This window comes from Dermacentor variabilis, chromosome 5 (assembly GCF_050947875.1).
Source record: "Dermacentor variabilis isolate Ectoservices chromosome 5, ASM5094787v1, whole genome shotgun sequence".
Classification (NCBI taxonomy): Eukaryota; Metazoa; Arthropoda; class Arachnida; order Ixodida; family Ixodidae; genus Dermacentor; species Dermacentor variabilis.
Genome location: NC_134572.1, coordinates 26,590,878 through 26,612,953, shown reverse-complemented (window position 1 = coordinate 26,612,953; position 22,076 = coordinate 26,590,878). Strand labels below are relative to the sequence as shown.

Genomic DNA, 22,076 nt, shown 5'->3' with positions numbered 1-22,076 from the left:
TTTTCTCTATCGCCGTCTGTCATCAACACCACCTAGACAAGAGAAGGCCTGAGCGCTCGGTGAGTGACGTCACGGAGAAGAGGCCGGCGGCGTGCTTGGAGATGCGGGTTGAATGATGAGATCGCGCCCTTATGGGCAACGTTAACCAGAGCGCAGTTATTGCTTTTTTAGGCATAATTGAGCAGATGGCCCGCAGAGAACAGAGGGTGTTCCAAGATAATTTTATTTATGCAAAACTATTAATGTGCTACATTATTAAAAAGTCCGTCCATAAAAAATGAAATGGTTCAACCTTAGGACTGAGAACGAATTTCGGGTAAATTATGACAGGGCGCATCGCTTATATTGAAAAGTCACAGTGCGGCCCTCTTCTTCAGAGTAGCTTCTTTGCCTTGATTTATCGTCGGCGTCAAACAGTTTGTCATTCATGCGACCAAAAAAGTTATTCAACAAAATGTTAGCACTGTACCATAACACATATCTCATGACAACTTTACTTTTAATTTATTCCAGTCTAGGCTCTAAACGAATAATTTTGCTTTTCGGGGCATTATTACATACAGTACCGCAGTCCACACGTTTACAACACCTCGAATGAGTTTAATGGAGATACAAAACGGTGTGCAACTACTTACAAAGAAACAGCCGCCTTAGCATTGACACCCAATATTCTGTCATTGATCTTGCGGAAACATGACCGCATGATTTTTTCGGCCCCGATTTGTAATTGCTCCAGCAAAAGGGCACGCAGCACTTATTAGGCATATTGTTGCATGAACATAATCTACATTCCGCGGCAATGAAGGCTTGCCGAACACACAACCGCAATCGCAGCACAAGCGCAGAGACTACATGCACGGTTCACGTCCAGAAAAAATGTGCGCTCGGAAGCATGTCGCAGCATGCCAGGACTTTTCTAACCCCGAAGCTATCCAAAGAGCGGCAGGGTTCCCGGAACTATTCGAATTTTTATCGCCGTCGTCGCCCACTCGGTCTTCCGCGTCTCATTTTCAACACAGGTGCACCGCTCGTAGCTTCGTAGCACGCTGCATAGAACTTTTATGTGGGCCTCTTTTGTGTGACGTAGCTCAAGGGGAGAGGGTACAGCCAGAAGGCTTTAAGTTCTCTAGAGGGTGCTGCTGTCATTCGCCGCTGCGCTCCGCGTTCGCGCTTTCATCCTTCGCTGTGTTCGTTCGTCGGTTACGAGGGACGCCGGCGCTCAACGCCCTAAAGAGCCGCTCACGTAAGAGGGGACTTGGTGAGCCGGAAAAGACGCAACATCGAAAGGCTGGTGGCGACGCAGCTTTAAGTTCCCGCACCAACTTTCGCGGCGTCATGAATTCCGTCGGCGTCTGCTCTGGCATATAGTTAACTTTTTATCGATGAAGGTATGGATTACATTATATTCTAAAAAGGCCAAAGACCAAACTTGGCAAGCTTAAAAAACCTTTACTGCACCAAAACGACCCAAATATGATTTTGTCCCGCATTTCAGTGTGCTTGCAATCATATTCTTCAAATATTTTGTTGGAGTTTTGACACTGACATTGGCTGCCATTCTGATCCTCACCCCCGACTGTAGTATGCTGCCTTAGTGGTTAGGTTGTCATTTCCTCCTATACAGAAGTTGGCGTTTTGTCCCGCATTTCAGTATGTTTGGAATTATATTATTCTGTCAGGGTTGCGTTGGAGCTTTCACACTCACGTTGGCTGCTCTTGTGATCCTCCGCCCGAACTGCAGGCTCACTCGTTCTTCTGACGTATTCATGACAAATACGAGAATATAGTTCGAAATCTTTGATGGTATACACTGACGTATACCGGCACTAGAGTGTCGGCGGGAAAAAAAAAAAAGAAACACTGAGTGCCCTTTAACTCTGTGAAGAAGGATGACCAGCGAAGCTGTATATGTGGGCGCCTTAACGGCGAACTGCACCTCCGCCGCGGGTCGGCCCGGCATCGCACTATCTTCGGGAGCGGCGCACATATCGGGGAGTGCTTAACGCCTGCTTCACCTCCGCCGCGGGTCGGCCCGGCATTGCGCTGTCTTCGGTATCGGCCCACGTAGGGGAAGTTTTGTGTCTACACACGGGCACGATCCTGGGGGAACTAGCCATTGACAGCTTCGCTGTAAAAAAGAAAGAAAAAATGGAACCTTGGCTCTCGTTTTACCTTCTGGTAATCAACCTATTACCGCGAAATAAACGAAAATGAAGTTCGCAAAGAACACTTTATGAATTCAAACAGCAAAAGTGTTTCTCGTTAGTGCCACTTTATAAAGGCCAACTGCAACGAAATTTCACTTTGGCTAAATGTATTGTAAACCGGGTGTCGAAAAGAACCGGAACCGAAAGCTGTGTATACCAAACCGCAATTTTGGACGAAACTGAATCCTAGTGCGAACCGATATTTTTGGAACCTGCAACCCGAACCGAACCTGAACCGAAAAAAAAAAAAACCTTTATCGGTTCGGCACGAAATGGTTCAAGCATATAAGGCGACAACGGGTGCTCAGTAGTTTGCGTGATTGTTCGAATAACTATTCATTGTTGGATTTTTCAGCGCGAAAATATTACACAAGGACTAAAGAGAGAACCACACGACATGAGTGCCGACTATCAACTGAACGTCTAATTTAAAGAAAATGATAAGGAAAAAAAATCAAGAGCTAGAATGAATTGATAGTTCGCGTTCATGTGGTTTATTGTTTAGACCTTGTGAAGTTTTTTGTTTCTTTTTCGCTCGGAAAGTCACCGATAAACACCGACGAACTTTCTCAGTTCACCCTATTCTAAGTCGAATAACCAAGTCTTCAATTGGCGCACCCTGGGAGCAGATTGTAACGACTCACGAGTTGAGTTTTGTGCGAGAATGGGGATATACGATGGACATGTGCTGATAACTATGGCCACCTCGGCAGAGGCGCTGACATGGCAACTGGCATGGCTGACACTTCTGAAGTCAGCCATGCCAGTTGTGGTTCGCGGCCGAAAAGTTGTTTCGGGGGCTCCGCAGAATCACGACCCGCCGCGGTTGCTTAGTGGCTGTGGTGTTGCGCTGATAAGCACGAGATCGCGGGCCTGAATCCCGGCCACGGCGGCCGCATTTCGATGGGGGCGAAATGAGAAAACACCCGTGTACTTAGATTTAGGTGCACGTTAAAGAACCCCAGGTGGTGCAAATTTCCGGAGTCCCCCACTACGGCGTGCGTCATAATCAGATCGTGGTTTTGGCATGTAAAACCCCATAATTAAATTTTTTCCCCGGAATCGCCATTTCTGGTGACGCTCCCAATTCGATCGTTAGGTGAACTTGTATATAAATTATAAGCTAGACAAACATGGAGAAAGAAAAAGACGATGTCCTCGAGGAGGGATATCAACGAGTTCTATTCTCTTCTCCCAAGACACTTACGTCTCGTTCGTTTAGTGTGGGTGCCACGCTACAAAGGTCTAGCGTTAAACGAATATGCAGATACACTCGCAGTAGCATTCCACGATAGTCCTATAATCTCCATTTTACCTTCGTCAGCTTTCATCACTGCGGCGCGATTGACAAAATATAATACTACAAATAAGTTCGCACAATCATCATTGGAAACATGATTTCCCGCATCTCAGTTTTCCTTGGAACAACAAATGGTGCTCCTCTAGAAAAACTGGAGTAACGATTACAAGACTATACGGAGCCAAGCTTCCCCCCTCCCCCCTTTTGGACTTGTCTCCGCAGGTCTGGTCTGGATATATCGTCCTTGTGCCCTTTATGCTATGAGAGTGACTCTCTGGAACACTTCTTTTTGACATGCCGCCGTTTCATTATTCAACGGAAAATATTTTTAGAAGAATCCTTCCAAAAGCTTGGCTTGAATTTGACTCTTCCGGTAGTTCTTTCCTTTGGTGCTACCGTGCTGGGTTACAGCCACAGGAACGTTTGTGAAGCCCTCTGCCTTTTTCTGCGTGAGACAAAACGAATTCCGTGTTAGAATTCTTCTAAATACTTATAACGTTCACAAACTTCACAAAATATCTAGATAATTGATTATTCATACCTGTAAAAGTAGTCACATTAAATCCCATTTGCAAGATACTTATTTCATTTCACACTAATTTATTTTAAGAAATGCTAACAGTTCCTTCACCGCCCGATTCATGGCCGATCCCCCAGAGTGGGTTGCGCCATCTCACTAGGGAATAAGAACAAGAGTTCAGCTGCATGACTATTGTAACCATAGCACTGGTCGTTAATGCATGCTGTCACCTTCTCGGTGAGTGGTAACCGCAGACACAGCACGCGAAATCTATTTTTGTTATGTACCATTGCTCAACAAACGTTTGGTGTTTAGCCAAACACCAAACAACGCTCTTCAAGTTGTAGAGATTATTTGTAGGGCACAGTGTGCGCGCTTCTGACTTTTTTTTGTCCCCCCTTAACCAACGCAAAATTACGCGTACGGGAAGACGAGCAACAAAGATCGACGTATGGTTCAGCACAAACCGTCCTTGCTCATTGTTCAGAAGCATGAATGTTCTAAGCAAAATGGCAAATGCTGGCTTCTTTCTTTGCTACCGACTAGAAGTTTGAAGTTGTAGCTTATGTAATACAAGGTGAATTCGCGCTGCGTTGGGCACCATAGATCACACGTCACGGTTCACTGACCACCACGCAGTGTTGTAGTAAAAACCTGAAGCAAAAAGAAAATTAACTGACTCTGCTGCTGTAAGAGTAGCGAGTGTGGAAGCTACGCAGGTCTTATACTGGCGCAAGGATTCTTAATAATTGCCTGTCTTCAACATGCACGTGAAAATTGCGCAGTATCTCTATAATTCGTTCGTAAATTTCTGCTTCCTCTTGGTGAAACGTGCGCATGCGCTATGCAGACAAGTCGATAGCACTATGCAACATATCGCCATCGGGCAGGATAAAATTGAGTGCGCCAAACTAATTTGCGAGTCGGATGACTGTTGCGAACCGGTTCGCGAATCGTTACAAATTTTTATTTGTCCGAACCACAACTGAACCGGAATGAAATCAGAACGCGTGGAACGCTAACCGAACCGGTATTTCTTTCGGCTCGACACCCCGGAACTTGTGTATGAGCAGTATACACTATTAAAGCAAGCTTGACAAAGCTGCAGGATACGTTATGGTATCGTTTATTGTCAGCAGCCCTTAAACAGCACTTGAGCAGGCGACACAGGCACCCGGTTGTTGTCACTATGACTTGAGTCCCAGCACGCCGCCTTGTAGATTTTGCAGGGCGCCGCGGCCGGCGCCTTACCTCGGAGCTTATGCCGACTTTAGGTCATGCGTCACTTCTGGCGATCGGTGATGGCGCCGGTTTTTTTTCCAGTTTCGGAATCAAAAACGGTGTCACAAGACAGTGATGTCGTTCGAGGTTTGAGTCTGCTGACGGGCAAGATGCGCGCGCCGACTCAACACCGCGCTAGTGATGTCATAACACGACGTGTCCGAAGCGTAGGTCCCACATTAACCGTTGCTCGCAGATAATCCTGAAGGAGCGCGAAGAACGTCGTCAGCGTCACGAGAAGCTTCGGCTTGTCACGGCGGCCAGGCAGAACCTCCTGGCAAACTCAGCAGCCGAAGTGGTGGTCGAGCTGGCGCGGGACCCAGCACCAACGGAAGGCCACGAAGACAGTGACCCGGGGACGCTGCCTCCGCGGACTTTGCCGGATGTGGCAGCTGTGCCGCAGGAGAAGCGCTTGCACTCCACAAGGTTTAGGGAGTAAGTAAAGGTCGAATCATTTTTAAAGCAGAGGCGAAAAAAAATGTTCAAGATGAATTTAGAGAGCTTGGCGTCTCGCCCTCTCAGCTATTGTTTATTCTAATTAAACTTCGACTGTAAGCCTTCGTATTGCCAACTTTGGCATAGAGCAATTTCTAGCTCTTCAAAGCAAAGGTCAATTTGGCAAACGGTTGTTTGGACGATGTTATCAGTGTATAACTTGCACGTCAAATGCTTAACATATATTTTAAATTTCTTTTTGAATGAAGAATTGTGCTATTTTCTCGAGCAGCTACTGCGACCACGTTCAGACTGCAGAGATCAACCTGACCACCAAGACATTGCTCACCGATCTGGTGTTCTTCCAGGAGCGACTGTACCAAAAGGACCCCATCAAGGTACTTAGAAGACAGCATGTGCACGCGCAGCTTTTAGTGTGCCGTAATTATTTGTCACAATGTTGGAGTGCCTTCATTTGTTGCAACTCATTCATATTTGTTCACAGCTCAGGTGTTTTATGGGAGGCGGCTTGCGTGCTTGCCTTTTAGCTATACTGCAGTATTAAAGTATAGTATATATAGACTATACGGCGGGCATATGGTGAATGTCTTGATGTTGCCACCAGGATGATTGCTTCTGTGACTACCCACCAGAGGTAGTTATGCAGGAAGAGTGGTTGTTTGTGGCCTTAGTACCTATACATAATTGCACTTGAAAGCTTCTTGAACGTGCATTTGCTACGCCATTCTAATCGTTAAAGGAACGCGTGGCCGCATTTTTACCGTTTCCTACTTAATTTTTCAAGCGAAGCTTGTGTTGGCTCACAAGTTTCGGTGGCGATGTAGTCATGCAAAAAAAAAATACAGTTGCTCCCAAAGCAGAGCAGTAGGGCGGTTGCGCGTGGTGTGAGCGCGCAACTAATCAGAGCCGTTTCGCTTCCGCCTGGGAGGGAAAGGGCAGGAAAGGGTATCGCGCGCGCTTCGCCGGCTCCGTTTTCGTTCAGTTCAGTTTCGGAAAATGAGTGGGACGGCCACGCTTTGTGCGTTCCCCGGGGAAACAGGCAGCCTTCGACGAGTGGCCGCGAGAACTCGCCCGTGAAAGGGCTCGCCGTCGGCGCGCCGATCCAGCCGTTAGAGCCGCCCGAGCCCACGCAATATAACAGAAACAAGAATAAGATCCCGAGCTGAGGAAGCGGGAGGCCGAAGCAATCTGGCACCTTTACCTGTGGGTTGCTTAACCGTGGCGAAGGTCAGGTACACGCTGGACAAGCTTCGCTTATCCCCATTTCCCGGTATACGGGAAGAGCTGGTCATTTTTTTCTTTCTTCCCCGTAGGCCCGATCTAAGCGGCGTTTAGTGTATGGACTGAAAGAAGTGCGCAAGTACCTGCTGCTCAACAAACTCAAGTGCATCATTTTTGCCCCGGACATCGAAGAAGTAAAAGCTGAAGGTAAGAACCCGGGCTGTACCCGTCCTTAACGTCCTGCGCTTTGGTTATATAAGCCTGTCGCACCCGGTGACGGGCTCCCTAGCTGTTTATATTGTTCGCTTCATGTGGCCGTACTGGCACAGCTCAACAAGCTGCGATGTGTTTTATCGATTTCCGTGAAGGTGTATTTTTTCATTTATAATGCGAGGCTAACTTGCGAGTTTGATTATGATTAAAACTCGTACGCCTCGACTAGAAAGTATACGCAATATGAACAAGACAGACGGTTGCTGGATAGCGAACATGCTTTCACCAACGGGCGAAAGCAAAATACAAGGACGCGAAAGGAAAAGTATAGAGCGTATCGTTCTCCGACACGCTTCTAGCTCTTGGGTTCTGTCACTGTTTGGCGCTTACATATTTACGTCGTGATTTGTATCGAGTATGGGCGCTTTGCTACATTTGAATTTGTTGAATTTGCTATCGCTGTAACAAAGAATTCTGCATTCCGGTGCTCGCAGGGGGCCTGGACCACTCGCTGGGCGCCATGATCGAGTATGCGCGTGCCCACTTTGTGCCAACGGTGTTCGCGCTGAGGCGCCGCCTTCTGGGAACGCTGGCCAAGAAGAACGTGGCCGTCAGTTGCATCGGCATCTTCGACTACAGTGCGCGGGAGGTACGCATGCTGCCATATTGTTGTTGAAAAGCATTGGTGGTGTATATATCCTATAGAGATTATTGGCGACTTTAATGCTATTAGTAATCTATCTTATGCTTATCTAGTAATTGTTAATATGTCTTATATAACGATTACATTGAAAGGCAGCACATAGCTATAGTGACACATGGCCAGTGACCCTAGTCGGTGTCGGAGAGGTTCACCGAAGATCACTACGCCCAGAACAACGTACCTTGTAACCCAAGTTGTACCAACGGTTGGTTTTGAACCCGGTTCCCACAGCGCTGCAGCCCGATGCTCTAGACATCTGACCATGAACCACCCAGTGACCCAAGTTGGTGGGAAAGAGCATTGAGATGAAGAGAGAGAGGGGCTCTTTTTTTTGGAAAAACAGAATTTTGCCAGCGCGTATACAACCGCTGGCATGCTATAGGGGCCTGTTACTAATATTTACAGGTTAAATAACGACTAAACTTAGGCTTTTTTATGTGAAATGTTGAATCTTTAAAGCTTTCCGATTAGACCAATTTCTGACAGGCATTCGAACAGTAAATCTAAAACCAGCCGCTGTTTGGAAGCGCCGGGCATTAGACCTAAGATGCTGGGTAGCATAGGCATGGGGGGGGGGGGAGACATACATATATTCATAGTGACATGCATCAAACTTGGTGAAGTTCCCAAATAAAGTTAGAGCATTAAAAAAAGAAAGAAAACAGACAAAACAAAAGGAAAGACTACAAGAAACAGTAACAACAACTAAGGTGACTCCTTTGCTGTTGCAAATGTTGCTGCTTTCATAGATAGGAAGGTTTCTTGGCAAGATTGACGGCCTATAACTGCTACCTCGACTACGGCTTCGCTTTCCGAGATTCACGATAAGTAGCCTGCGGGAGTTCGTCATGCCTAAAGTACCTAACTGGCAATGTGCTTTGGTCAATTGCAGCATAAGAATGTATAGCGGAGATCTACAGTTTCAACCGAATTTTGTGCCGTGTGCCCACTCGCTGCTCACTGTGGTGGCAGAATTAGCGGCTGTCTGAGCTGTGCCTCTGGCCGCCTTGTTCTTGGTAAACAAGCGAGGAAATGCCGATCAGAGGGCGTGCAAAGACGGGCGCTTTCACGCGACCAAATATGGCGGCGCCCATGGGTATGGTGCTGTGTCTATACTGTATTTGTTGCTCATGACTGGGCGGCACATACGCAGAGCAGGCCCATGCGGCACGTACTCCTCCCGTCGCCGACGACTGTGCCCTTGGCTGAGCGCTGAAAACACACTGCAAAGCGGCAAACCTTATGTGTTGCCTTCGCCCCAGTGACACGGACCAGCCACTGACGCTTCGCCAGTACACATTCTGTACCGGCCTCTATGATTCCGTTTAGACGAAAGTTTAGGCTGCCTACGAAGCAAGGCGCGTCTTCCTCCATAGTACTTACGCAGTCACATTTTGAGGCACAAGAGAGGCAAGATTCTCTATCAAAAAGTCAGCACATTTCTCTCTGGGGACGCTTTTGGGTCGGACAAATGCGAGAAACAAGTTCTCGTGTGCGTCAAGTGGTCCAGTAGAGTTCGGCAATGCTTTCGGTATTTTGGAACAGATACTGAAGCAGGGGAGCTTCCATGTGCGACAGTTTCATATTTGCCCAAACGAGGAAAAACGAGGCTTCGCTTTCCGAGATTCACGGTCTTATTTTGCCGTTGTCAGTAAGCTGTTAAAATGCTGTTTCTTCTTTTTCCAGCTTAAGCTAACGCGAATTATAATGCAAGATGCTTTTACTTGTGTACGGATTGCCTTCGTAACGTTCACTTCATTACCACAGAAACCTTTCCGCGAGAGCCCCTATCGCATTTAACCTTCCGCGGTATAGCCCGGTGGCTATGAAACATTGGGCCGTGGCGTTGCGCTACTGAGGGCGAGATCGAGGGTTCGATTCTGGCCTCGGCGACCGCATTCCGGTGGAAGCGGAATGCAAAAAAACAACAATAAGAAACGCTCTTGTATCGTGCATTGGGTGCACGCTAAAGAACCACATGTGGTCAGAATTAATCCAGAGCTTGCCACAACGGCGTACATTATAGTCAAATCGTGGTTTTTGACACCGGAATTTCATTGATCTATATTTTAAATATCTCTTTAAGAACTGTCAACTCACGCGCTCCTTTCTTCACCTCGTTCCCATGTACACCTCTGCCTCTGTTCGACCTTCGTCGATTGTGTTTGCAGACACAGTTCAAGCAGCTTCTCGAGCTGGTCAGCGCGGCTAAGAAGACTTACGCGGAACTCAAAGAAAGGTTGGCCCACGGCGGTTCTCCATCGGACGCTAGTCAAGGAGAGGACAACGGCGACCCAGCGTCGCACTCCGTCGCGACCTCGGCCGGGAACGTGCTCTGCGTTGGCGCCACCTCTTCAGCAGGCGTCATCGATGACGGCTGGGTGACCACAAACGAGGAGTCCGACACCGAGGACCCCGATGATTCGCTGACGGTGGCCAAGCTAGAGACGTCAACGAATGTTGACTCGGTCGCCCGGCTCCTCGCTCTGACGCTAAGGTCAGCTGGCCGCGAATCGTAGCCGACGATGTGCGCTTCTTTTGCTGTATATACTGTGCGTGTGTGTGATGGAAAACAAGTGTGCTACGTGCTCGTAACATTGTGAGCATTAGAAGTGGCTCTTCTGGCAAGTACAAGTGCACGATAACAAGGAACCGAGAGAAAGCCGCGCACGCAATCATGCATCGCCCCAACTTCCAACTTTTACGTTCGCCGGAATTCGCGCCAAGCGCGCGAATTCGAACGAATGGTGGTTGTGATTTTTGCACTGTGTGCGTGCCACTAGTGGGCGAGCTTTTCTAAAGAAGAAAAACAAACCTTTTTTCTTACTTGGGTGATATCGTGCTTGTGCATTTTCTAAAGGCCTGTCCAACCTTCGCGTCAAAATTACGTCGCTTTCTGCTTGAAGCAACTGTCGTGAATGAGCTTCCTCTGACATTCTGCGACTTCCTGGGTGTACCACTCGCACATCAAGAGCAGCACAAGGCAGGCGGATGGATCGCGCGAATGTGTGTCATGAGAAGCGTATACGTGTTAAACAGGGAGAGGCTTTGCCAGTAATAACTGCTTGCGAGCCGTGCTTTGTACCGTGGTGGAGCGTATATGCATGTCAAGTTGAATGGTAAATCATAATGTAGTAAAAAAGGTGGTGCCAGTCCCTGCGAGGATTTTTGATTCGACGACCAAATTTTGTAGTGCTTGTACTGAGAGAAACAGGGTTGTTTGCTCTGACGTATTTAAACGCTGGAGATGGCTAGTAGTATGTTATTTTGCCCGCAGGGAACCTTACGTGAGTCAAAATTATGTAGAAAATTCTTGAGTCGCGACTAATTGCTAAAATGTGGCAACTTAAGCATGGTAGTGCAAACGCTCAGTGTGTGAGCTCATGTTTTCTGAGCAAGCAGCAGCTGTTTACTGTCATAAGTTTGTTGAGTCAATCTGTTATTTGATGCAAGATTATGTCAAGCTGCCACTTACATACTCTGTGTCGTGCTCACGTGAATGTGTGACACATATATTAGACATCACCATATAACATTGTCTCTTGAAGTACATCATTAAAAATTACAAGATACATATTTTTTCAAGTCTGTTCGCGATTTTTCGGTTATGTAAGTGCTTTATTTTTATAGTGCAATTCATTGTCCACATGCAAGGGTAGAATTGTTTGTATTGTACATAGGGGATTCACTGATAGAAGCATACATCTGGCCATTTGACATGCCACACATGACAGGAATTATGCAATGTACGTAGCTTTCTAGTGACATCTCATTACAGTTGCCATAATTTTAAACATTGCATTTGATTGTTCGCATTGTGACTTTTGATACACTCAGCCCTCATGACATTAGGAATCATTCTCCTAATTTCTAGGTGATATATGAGTATGGTGAAACCAAATGCATCTACTTATTCACACTTTTTGCGGGTTGGAGAGGTAGCTGTCCGCTGTTTGGTGTCACTTACGCGTGGTGAATAGTCTATGCAAATTCAGCTTGTCTGTTCTTGTTGAAATAGTTTATGTGCGTTGTTGGGTGCAGTGGATATCTACCACATGACATTTGCACGAGGGGGATATGCAGATGGTATATTTAGAAAAGAATTATGAAGTTTGCACATCCAATACTACTAATGTAGAAGTAGTTTGAAAACAAATGATGGCCGCGGAAAAACATTTTCTCTTAGCAGCCTGGGCATGCTGGCTCAAATAAATGGGTAGAGCCTGCGCAGGCGTTCGCGTGCTCAACCAACTGTAGCAATTTCACGTTGCGGTGCTGTGCTAGAAACCCTATTTTTTGCCGATGCCATGGTTTTCAAACTTTCGTTCGCTAGTGTACAATGAGTAAAGTGCTGGTGTAAATGAGTTAAGATTCGAGCTGCTGGTTTTACGCGTTGCTCGAGAAGTGTTGAAGGATTGATTGGTCCCCGTGTTACCCCCACGTTCTTTTTTTTTCTGCGCCTTCGTTGTACCACCTGCGTGTTGTTTCATTCAAGATCAAGATGAACAGAGGCATCAGATATTTAATTCTACGTATGTAAATACAAACAATAAAGTTGAATCATTGTATAAATGCATGATTTCGGAATGAAAACAGCAAGCCAAGTGAAATAAAGTTATTATCACATGCAACTCCTATGGTACACTTGAAGCTAAATTTGGCACACGCACGCACGCACACACACACACACACACACACACACACACACACGCACACGCACACACACACACACACACACACACACACACACACACACACACACACACACACACACACACACACACACACACACACACAAGACGGTTGTATGTAAGTGTTTTACATATAACACGTGTTCAGGCCTTATCTTAGTCCAAGATGCAGCTCTATTCTGGGTGACCAGATGAGGCTTGATCCGCATTAGAATAGCCGTCTCAGAGAAAGCCCCAACAAGCGCCGCATCTTTTGATGTGGGGCTTGGTTCAAAAGGAACATATTTTGGAACATATGCTGTGTATATCAGCTTTGCGGATGCCATTATATTGCCGGTGCCGCTGGTCTGCATCTCGTGAAATATCCATGCATCATGCCATGACGCATGTCGCTGCCATAGGTGATCTATACAGCGTGCACAACAAATATGAATAATACTATACACTATTTTTTTGCATGTTTCATTTCTTGTGTGTGTTGCTTCAATAATAGATGAACCATTACCAAACACTCCGAATATACACGCATTCGGGTGCGAGAATGCGTGGCAGTGAGAAGGCCCAAAGGTGACCTCGATACTCTTAGGCCAGAAAAATAAAATTATTTTGCCAAATAAATAGTATGTGCGAAATCTCGTACTTGCTAGAAAAGCGAGAAATCGCAGGAGGAATTTGTGGTCTTCTTCCACTATAGTCCAGGTGACGCGTTGTGTCAAGCAGCAGTGTCGACAGGAGACGCCCGGCTTGTCCACAGTATCGCGGCGACCAGCAAGAAGATTGTCATCACCGGTGTGTTCACGCCCTGAAAGCGTAATATAATGTTCAGCTGCCTGAAAAAAAAATTTTCTAGCTCAGCTTCCGAATATAATCGTCGCCGTGCTGCACCGTGGTGGCAGCGCAGCGATGCCACGTCGCAGTTGTCAAACATTCGGTGTGAAGATGCTTTGAGCAATGGGAACAAGTTCCATAAAAGGTAAAACTTGCCTGCTGGCAAGAATGAATGCAGATAGATTGACTGTTAAGCAGACAACAAAAGTTCAGCGGTGGGCTTTTACATAGCAAGGAGGATCAACAACGCAAAAAAAGAAAGAAAAAAAGTGCTATTACGAGGCACTTTTCATTTACAGGAATAACAGAAACTAAATAAATTCTTGAATTTAACGTGCCAAAACCAAGGTCTAATTATGAAGCACGCGGTAGTGGGGACTCCGGAATAATTTTGACCACCTGGTGTTCTTTAACGTGCATCCAATGCACGGTATACACGGACATTTTTGCATTTCGTCCCCCATTGAAATGCGGCTGGCGTGGCCGGGATTTGATACCGCGCCTTCGGGATTAGCAGCTCAACGCCAAAGCAGCTACACCACCATGGCGGGTAGTATACAGGAGAGGATGCGGGCTCTAACTGCAAAAACTAACGCAAAATGCCGTATACATACCGTGGTAACTTTATCTCTCATTAGGAAATGGCAAATACACTCTCCTTGATTTACAAATGAGCATGTCGTTTCAGCCTACCGTTACTATTACTGCCTCGGCAGCGTGTCAGCTTTCTTGAGTACTAGTTAAATAAGAACTAGGTGAGGTACCCTGCATTAAATCGTGGTGCGCTGTGCTGACGCTCTTTGTTCACGCACGCATAGGATAGAGTTCACTATTAAAGAGATGATCTGGCAGTGCCATAAATGTTCCGATGGTTCGAGCGTATCGTGGTTTGTTACGTCGAAAACAACGAGCGTGCGTTATTCGAAGCAGCAACGGACAAACACAACTTTTAGAATTTTTTTTTCTTTTTTCTTAATTGTACACAAACTTGATGTGTAGTACAATTCGGCTGATAAAACTTAACGTCACATAGGTGACTCTTCATCCGCTGTGTACTCACAGATGTCTGTTAAAGAACAGTGAAATGGGACTCAATGTGTTTATTAGTGAGAATACAGCATGAATAGCGTGTCAAACATCGAGGCAGTGAGGGGCGTCAAGACTTAACGCTTCACTTCGTTGCCAGGCTATTTCGAAAACGCTTAATATGTTGCAATTGTCGTAGGAATACACCAATTGAATATTAAGATTACTTTTCTGAAAAGTTGAATTCGAGTGAGGTTTTCGCGAGTCTTAGAAATGAAATATGCAGCTTTGATTTGAACAAACGTACGTGAGACGAGCAATACGACTTTCAGCACTACTGATTCGCTGCGCCAAATAGCTGCTTGTTTTCTGAGTGAGTGAATTATTTGGATGAAGTTGGAAATGTTCAGCATTATTGGGTTGCCGGTTTCTCCACAAACCGTAAATTGTCCAATGATGAAATGATAGCATCATGATGTAATTAAAAAATAAAACGTTCTGGCAATAAAGCACATTTCGTAAACGTGCCCAAACAGTCATTATATATGTATATAAACAGAAACGAAGCAGCACATTCTGCAGTTTCTACAATTGTTCATAAATCGAACAACCATTTCAACCGAGTAACGTAATATAATTAAATAAGCACAAAAGGACGTACTAAGCGTTTATACAAAAATACAATGTCACTTTCAGTAAAGAAAGTGCCTTGCTGCTGCGAAGTTAATATGATGCGGCCAATAGATCGCGTAGCTACAACGGCATTAATCACCGAGGTTTACAAGTTAAGAACCAATGTTCTGACACTATATTACCAGCCGAAGCATGCGAACAAAAATACAAGCGAAAAGAAAGTACGTGGCAGAGGCCAGTGACTACCTGAACTGCAGTTTAAGATCCCAGGCACCTGCGAGGCTCTGGATCCAGCATGTCCGTCACGCCTAAGTACCGACGAATGGCAAGCCAGCAATCTGCTGGCAATGTGTCAAGGCAATGAGAATAACCGTCAGTGCTCTCTTCGCAGATGACACCGTACCAGACCGCACCGGTGGCTCTCATGAAGATGTCTAGATCTTGCAGGTCGACAATCGCTTTCCGTATCTCCCTGGCTGCTTACAACTCGTAGACGGTCATCAGATGCTGTACTCTCGACGGCAGAAGAGGGTGGGAAACCACCAATTCAAGGGCCTCGGCACCACTCTTATCAAACCAGTGATCAGCGACAAATTGCGCGGCCCGTTCCAGGAAGATGGCGTTGCGCATCAGAATTTTCTTGATGAACGCCCACTTCTTGACCGTAACGAACGTTCGGGTAGTGTTCACCGTCAAGATATTGAATTTCTTCTCGAGCGACTTGCAGAATCTAGAAAAGAACGCCTTCGGGGGAGTCATGCTTTTCAGATTGTAGACGAGCGTGTGGATTATCGAGCTTGTTCGGACAATGCCCGCAAAAGCTATTGCGCCACGTCTGCTCTCGCACCAGCTCTCTACAGCGAGGCTCATGATGCTGGTATTTTGGGAGAGTCCATCGAGGAGCAAGAGATGATGTCCCGTCCGCCGTGAACGTCAAACTGACTGCCTTTAGCAACATCGTGCTTCGAAGGTACAGTGCCAGGAGTTCGGCTGAAGTATGGTCAATGCTGCCTCGTATCTTTATCGTTAAATTCGTTAAGTGATCAAGTGTTCTCAAATGTCGGTAGCATCGGGCCGCTATCGGTGCTTCCTTGCTGAGGACCCCACCTTTGGTTCGCAGGGCGATCTGTTCGGCATGACACTTTGATGATATCTCGCCAAAATCCTTCTCGTGCGTGCAAATAGTGCCCATGCGGTTTCGGTTGGCTGTGCCTGTCTCGAGGGCGATCTGGAATAACTCCCCGGCGTAGCGCTGATGTTGCTTTGTCACGAGCACCTGTTTAAGGGACTCGTTTGCAGCGAGCGCCTCGAAAAAGGCACGGTGGTCGTCTCTGGTGAAAAACAGCAGGTTGAGCGTAAGCCTTTGCAGAGAGTTCACTTTTTGCAGTATGTGCACGTAAGGCTGAATGCGCCAGCATGGCAGGAATCCCTGCGAGCGATCAGCTGCTGCTTCCGATTGAGAGACTGCACGCGACCTGAAAGTAAAAATTGGTTTGCAGGAGATGAGCCCCAGTTTTCCGCACTGTTTGCATAATGGCGAGTGACGTTGCCGAAGTCCACGCATCGTGCGTGTGTATACGAAAGCGGACCAGCTCCAAGTGTGCAAGCGCCGCAGCATTCCGCACTGCTTTTGCGATCTCGCCCACGGTCAAGGTCTGTCCCTCGTCCGAACCCACCAGGCGCAGCCAGGTGAGTACGTTGTTTACGCTACAGAACCCCGAGAACAGGGTTACGTCCGACGGTCCCACGCAACGAGAATCCAGGGAGAGGTGGCCTATAGTGGCACTCACCGTCAATGTTTCTAATAGGGAGACGGGTCTAGGGACACGGCAATAAGCTGTTCGACTCGGATTATCTGGAGGTTTGCGTTGGATGCGACCACAGCGGCCAGGCCAGTTATGTTTCCGGTCTCGTCGTCTTCGTATAGCCTGCGCAAGGTGAGCTCTTCAAGGTACCGTAAGTTCCGACATTCAGCCAGCAGCTTGTGGTAATAGCCTGTGGGAAGTTTTGCTTATAGGTTCAAGTTGCTCAAGTGTCGTGACATGCTTAGTCAATCGCAGAAAATGACAAAGCAAACGAAACGCCCGAATACCCCCCATCCTTTTACTTGGATTGATGTCACGCATCTGTGATATACGAGCAGCCAGTGAAGTAGTTATCGCACGTTCGATGCGTGGTGTGTAGTCCCGTTCGTGTACTCTATATTCGAAGAAGAAAACTTCAAGCTCTCCGGGAGCGTCCCGTTCTCTCACATGCACATTGATGGCTTCCAAGGCGTAGTTCCAGCTGTTCAACCGTGCCAACACTTCGCGAACATGACGACTTCTTTTGCAGCACGGCGCCGTGAAGTCGGCTCCTTTCTTGATCAGGATTGATTTGAGCTGTCGAAGCCTCTGGTATGTTTTGCTGGGAGTGCTGAGCATAGTGGGACACAGCATCGCCACTTTGCGTGGTTCCATAGTTCCAAGTCTTTCGGAGCCATCACCTGCGGCCAGCGAGAATGGCACATTTAATGACAGTCATCAGTCGGCTATAAAGACGCAGTAAATAGTGTATAAGGGCCCACTACCGCGAACGTAACAAAATATTTACATAATTTATTCCGACAATTTCAAAACGGTCATGTTCCGCCGGTGCTTAGTCATTAAAGTAAGTATTTTCGTTGGATCACAAAAAAAAAAAAAAAATTGAGGTAGTGGGCATGTGGTATGACAAACCGCAGGCGCAATTTAGTCGGCCCGGTGAAGAGGTTGTAATAAACGTCATGAATGTGTCGACGAAAGCTGAGCGTGTACTGCCACTTCCGTGTTTCTTTGCATTCGACATGACGTAAGTTTAGGACCGTGTGATCCGCAGATACTGGAAAGAACTGACTGACAAGCGCGTAATTTAGGAAGTCATTAATACTTCCGATCTATGTGCTGTTATGAGGACGCCTTCTTAAAGGCCGAAGATGCGCCTCAGCGCGCATTTTAGAGCGCAGCTCTTAAGCTCCTGTTCCTGCGTTGGGCGTCGGCGTGCCTCGGCGGCCATAACCGAGCAAACGAGCACAGGCAAAAGATAAAGGCGAACGCGGAGCGCAGCGGTCGATTAAAGAAGAGCACGCGAGGAGGTTGCCATTACAGCAGGTTGCCAGTATCCCTCAAAAGAAAAGTTTATAACAGCTGTGTCTTACCAATACTCACGTACGGGGCAGAAACATGGAGGCTTACGAAAAAGGTTCTACTTAAGTTGAGGACGACGCAACGAGCTATGGAAAGAAGAATGATAGGTGTAACGTTAAGGGATAAGAAAAGAGCAGAATGGGGGAGGGAACAAACGCGAGCTAATGATATCTTAGTTGAAATCAAGAAAAAGAAATGGGGGCATGGGCAGGACACGTAATGAGGAGGGAAGGTAACCGATGATCATTAAGGGTTACGGACTGGATTCCAAGGCAAGGGAAGCGCAGCAGAGGGCGGCAGAAAGTAAGGTGGGCGGATGAGATTAAGAAGTTTGCAGGGACAACATGGCCACAATTAGTACATGACCGGGGTAGTTGGAGAAGTATGGGAGAGTCCTTTGCCCTTGCAGTGGGCGTAACCAGGCTGCTGCTGCTGATGATGATGACGCGAGGAGGTAAGGGGAAGAGCAGGCTACAGGAAAGGAATGAGGCGGAAAGTGGAGGAGGAGCGGAAGGGAAACGGCCTGCGCATGCGATGATTTGCTGGCGGCCACGACACCCGCCGTCGCGTGGGCGATCTCATCTGCGCTTCCGAGCGGGGGACGGGGAGGAGGGGAGGCAGGGTGGCGTGAGAGGGGGAGGGCTACGCTCTTCCGCGGTGTCAGCTGCTGAGGACGAGTATGACGTGCATCACTGCTTTTGCAAGGGGCGATGGCGAGCTGCTACGAGTAAGGCTCGATGTGACGCTCCCTTGGGTGTTGACGCCGCTGTCACTCGTAGCACGATTTCCGCGAGTCGAAGGGCCGCTCTCGTCGTTAGTGGAACGAAAGCGTGAGAAGAAAAGTGTAGTGCCGCGCAAGACGGGCTGTGCGGTGACAATAGCTACGATATGGCGCCAGGTTAGCGCGTATAGTCTATGCAAAAAAAGCGCGTTACTCACAGCGTTCTCTTCCTTACTCGTATAAACCTATATAATGATAATGCAAGATATTGACCCGTTAAATGTAAACACGTATAGAGCTGCGCTCAAATTTCGCATTAGGGAGTTTCGTAATCGTCAGTGAATTTTTTTATACATCACAATAAATGTGATTACAGATTTGATCATAGATCTACGGCCGATCAGGAGAAGAAACATCTGTACTCCACGAGATTCAGGAAGTGCGCGGCGTAGAGGCAGACTTACTTGCAGAGCCGAGGTGGACAGATCGTAGCACGACGATGACATTTGAACGTGACATGCAGCGTTTCTTGTCACAATAAAGTAAGGTGTAATGAAATATTTCGTGACAAATCTGCAACCGAACTGCAGGATAAAGAAGAATACAATATGATGAAACCACAAAATTTTGATCGTAAATGTGAAATAAGGATGATGAAATAGCCCACGTGACAGGCGCGATGTAGAGAAAGACTGCTGTGGCGCTATCCTGTTGAACAGCAAAGTATGAAGTCGAAAGAGGAAAGTTTCGCGGTAAGTCTATGCGGTATGACACTACTGTTTGAAGGCAGATGAGTGCACTTGAGCACGTGGACATTTAGGAGAAAATTTGCCACTTATACACGTGCGCTGTAGTGTACGCAGCGTAGTCTCACTGTAGCGCAGGGACTATTGAAGATGTCCTGTGAACATTTCGCTGTATGCACCCAAAAGTATATTGTATATGAGCACCTATAGCTCATATATAGAATGGGAAGGATGAAGCGATCTGGACAGGGGTTACTCCTAAAATTGTGTTGTGCGTGGATGGCTAGATAAGCAACTATAATGAAAGAAGAAACGCAGAATTAGACGAAGAATAGCCTTTAGGGGATTATATATATATATATATATATATATATATATATATATATATATATATATATATATATATATATATATATATATATATATATATATATCAAAACATTTATTTAAAAGGAAAAAAGAATACCGTACTCTTTGGTGGTTTGCTCGGCACAATATCTCATGAGCTGAGATCGGCTAATAAATTTTGCAGTTGGATAGTATAAAATAGGCAAAAAAAAAAAACAAAAAAATGAATGCAGCGACGCTCAGTTAGCGCCAATTTCAGCTGGGCGTCTTCTTTCGTTTCGGGCTTTAATTTCAGTTGTCGTTACGAACGAAATAAGCCACTGTCAAGGCGTTTTCGTGAATAGACCGAGCAGAAAAGTAAAAAGAGCGAGCTCAATGACACCTGCCAGATTCAAAGGGCATGTTGATATAAATGCTCCCATCCATCCTAGCTAAACACTTAAGCAGGATTGCGAACGCGAAAAGCGCCTTCCTCGGAGGTTGCCATGCAGCGTTTTTTTTTTTTTAAGCGTGAATGCATCCCTATCCAAAGCTCGTGAATCTTCGATGTGAACAGATAAGCAGAAGACGTACGGTACGATTATGCATGCTGAGACGTGTACGTATACAGTTGACCCGGCAGCCACGTCTAACACCTTGCCAACATCCTTAGCAACCTTACACACGCTAATCACCTTGCATTGGGCGTATCTCATGATCGCATGATGTGCTTCCTAACTTATGCCCATGACATGTTATCACTGGCGCCACAATTAATACATGGAGGTTTTAATCTTCACATATATCAGGGAAGTGGAAAATGTTTTCTTAATGCAGCCGGTATCGTCCGTCTGCTCCTCGTGAAAAATGACAATATCCATAAAAAATATTAGCAAGAAAGAATAAGGACACTATCAATGACTAACGGATAGGGCGTACCACAAAAAGAGGAAAAAAAAAAGAACAATGCAACATTTTTCTTGTTTATGTCTCGAGATCGCCCACTTCATTCCACCACCAACTTCCACTACCACCAACTACCACCAACTTCTTTCAATCTTTTGTAAATCTACCGTGATGTCTATAAGTAAACCATCAGATATCTAAACTTGACAGGCAAAAAAAAAAGAAATGCTTACGTACAGTGAAGAAGCACCAAACACTTTCTTGCTGGATTCTTGACGAGTTCCTCGAAAAAACTCAACGTCCTGGGCATCGGCTGTTTCTTGCCCTGTTAGAATGAGAGTGGCTCGCGTATGGTTCTGGTCCGCCTTGCAGTGCTCACATTATTGAAGGCTTCAACTTCTTGTTGTAGCAGAAAGTCACGTGTAGTCTTGTCAGCCAACTAAAGACAAAAACATCGTCTGGGTGAGAGGACGACGTAATCTGTTGTTGCCGCCAAATTCCAAGGCCACTGCCCCATTGTCCCTCGCGAATCTCGTCAACAAGACTTTGAAAGGAAAGGAGGACAGGAGGGCACTAAATCTCCGCCTGTGCTGCACCGATTTCATTGCTGAACCACGGAGTTGTGGCTTCTTATCAGCGACAACATGCGATAGACGCGTTAGGACAGTGGTGCCACTCGAACATCAGCACTACCATCCTCGCCGCGTGACAGCCTGACGGTATTTAACTTCTACGTTCCACGCGTTCATCTACCGAAGATAGTCTTAGCGTGCGCCGAGCAGTAAGGTATGTGTCCCTGTTGGGCCAGCCATGGTCTAGTGTTCAAGTGCAGGTCAAAAATGCGGGAGACTTCGCACGAGACCGTAATATTGTCCCTCCATGATCCTGCAGCATAGCTCAACGTGTACGCTGACTTAACAAATTTTTATGTGTCTACGCGCTCTAGGCGCCCTCAAGGGCTACTCTAAAGTTCGCCTCAAATTTACTTGAGGGCTCTATAGAGTCGCACCGTATACTTGGAACTGCCCTGGCAGGGCTTTGCGCGTAACGTAGGTTCTCTTAGTGTTCCTGAAGAGCACTGGCCCGAACCAGACACTGTTACTGCGTGTGTTTGTGTATGTTGTGTGTGTGCT

The 22,076-nt window shown here is 46.6% G+C and overlaps 1 protein-coding gene and 1 long non-coding RNA gene across 3 annotated transcripts in view; one reads left to right on the top strand and one right to left on the bottom strand.

Annotated features, from left to right (window-relative positions):
* Nucleotides 1-10,734, top strand: part of Sbp2 (SECIS-binding protein 2) — a 100,670-nt gene extending 89,936 nt beyond the window's left edge. For both annotated transcript variants that reach the window (XM_075692013.1, XM_075692012.1), the window contains 5 exons: nt 5,505-5,743; nt 6,036-6,141; nt 7,078-7,192; nt 7,693-7,847; nt 10,073-10,734. In XM_075692013.1, the coding sequence (XP_075548128.1) occupies nt 5,505-5,743; nt 6,036-6,141; nt 7,078-7,192; nt 7,693-7,847; nt 10,073-10,420 (963 nt within the window). In that variant the 3' untranslated portion in view covers nt 10,421-10,734. The remainder of the gene's footprint in view (nt 1-5,504; nt 5,744-6,035; nt 6,142-7,077; nt 7,193-7,692; nt 7,848-10,072) is intronic.
* Nucleotides 10,735-12,403: 1,669 nt separating this feature from the next.
* LOC142582370 (uncharacterized) lies at nt 12,404-21,357 on the bottom strand. Its single transcript, XR_012828423.1, has 3 exons — nt 21,181-21,357; nt 15,326-17,564; nt 12,404-13,394 (listed from the first exon to the last, which is right to left on the bottom strand). It is a non-coding gene; the product is annotated as an uncharacterized LOC142582370 (long non-coding RNA).
* Between the last annotated feature and the right edge of the window lie 719 nt (nt 21,358-22,076).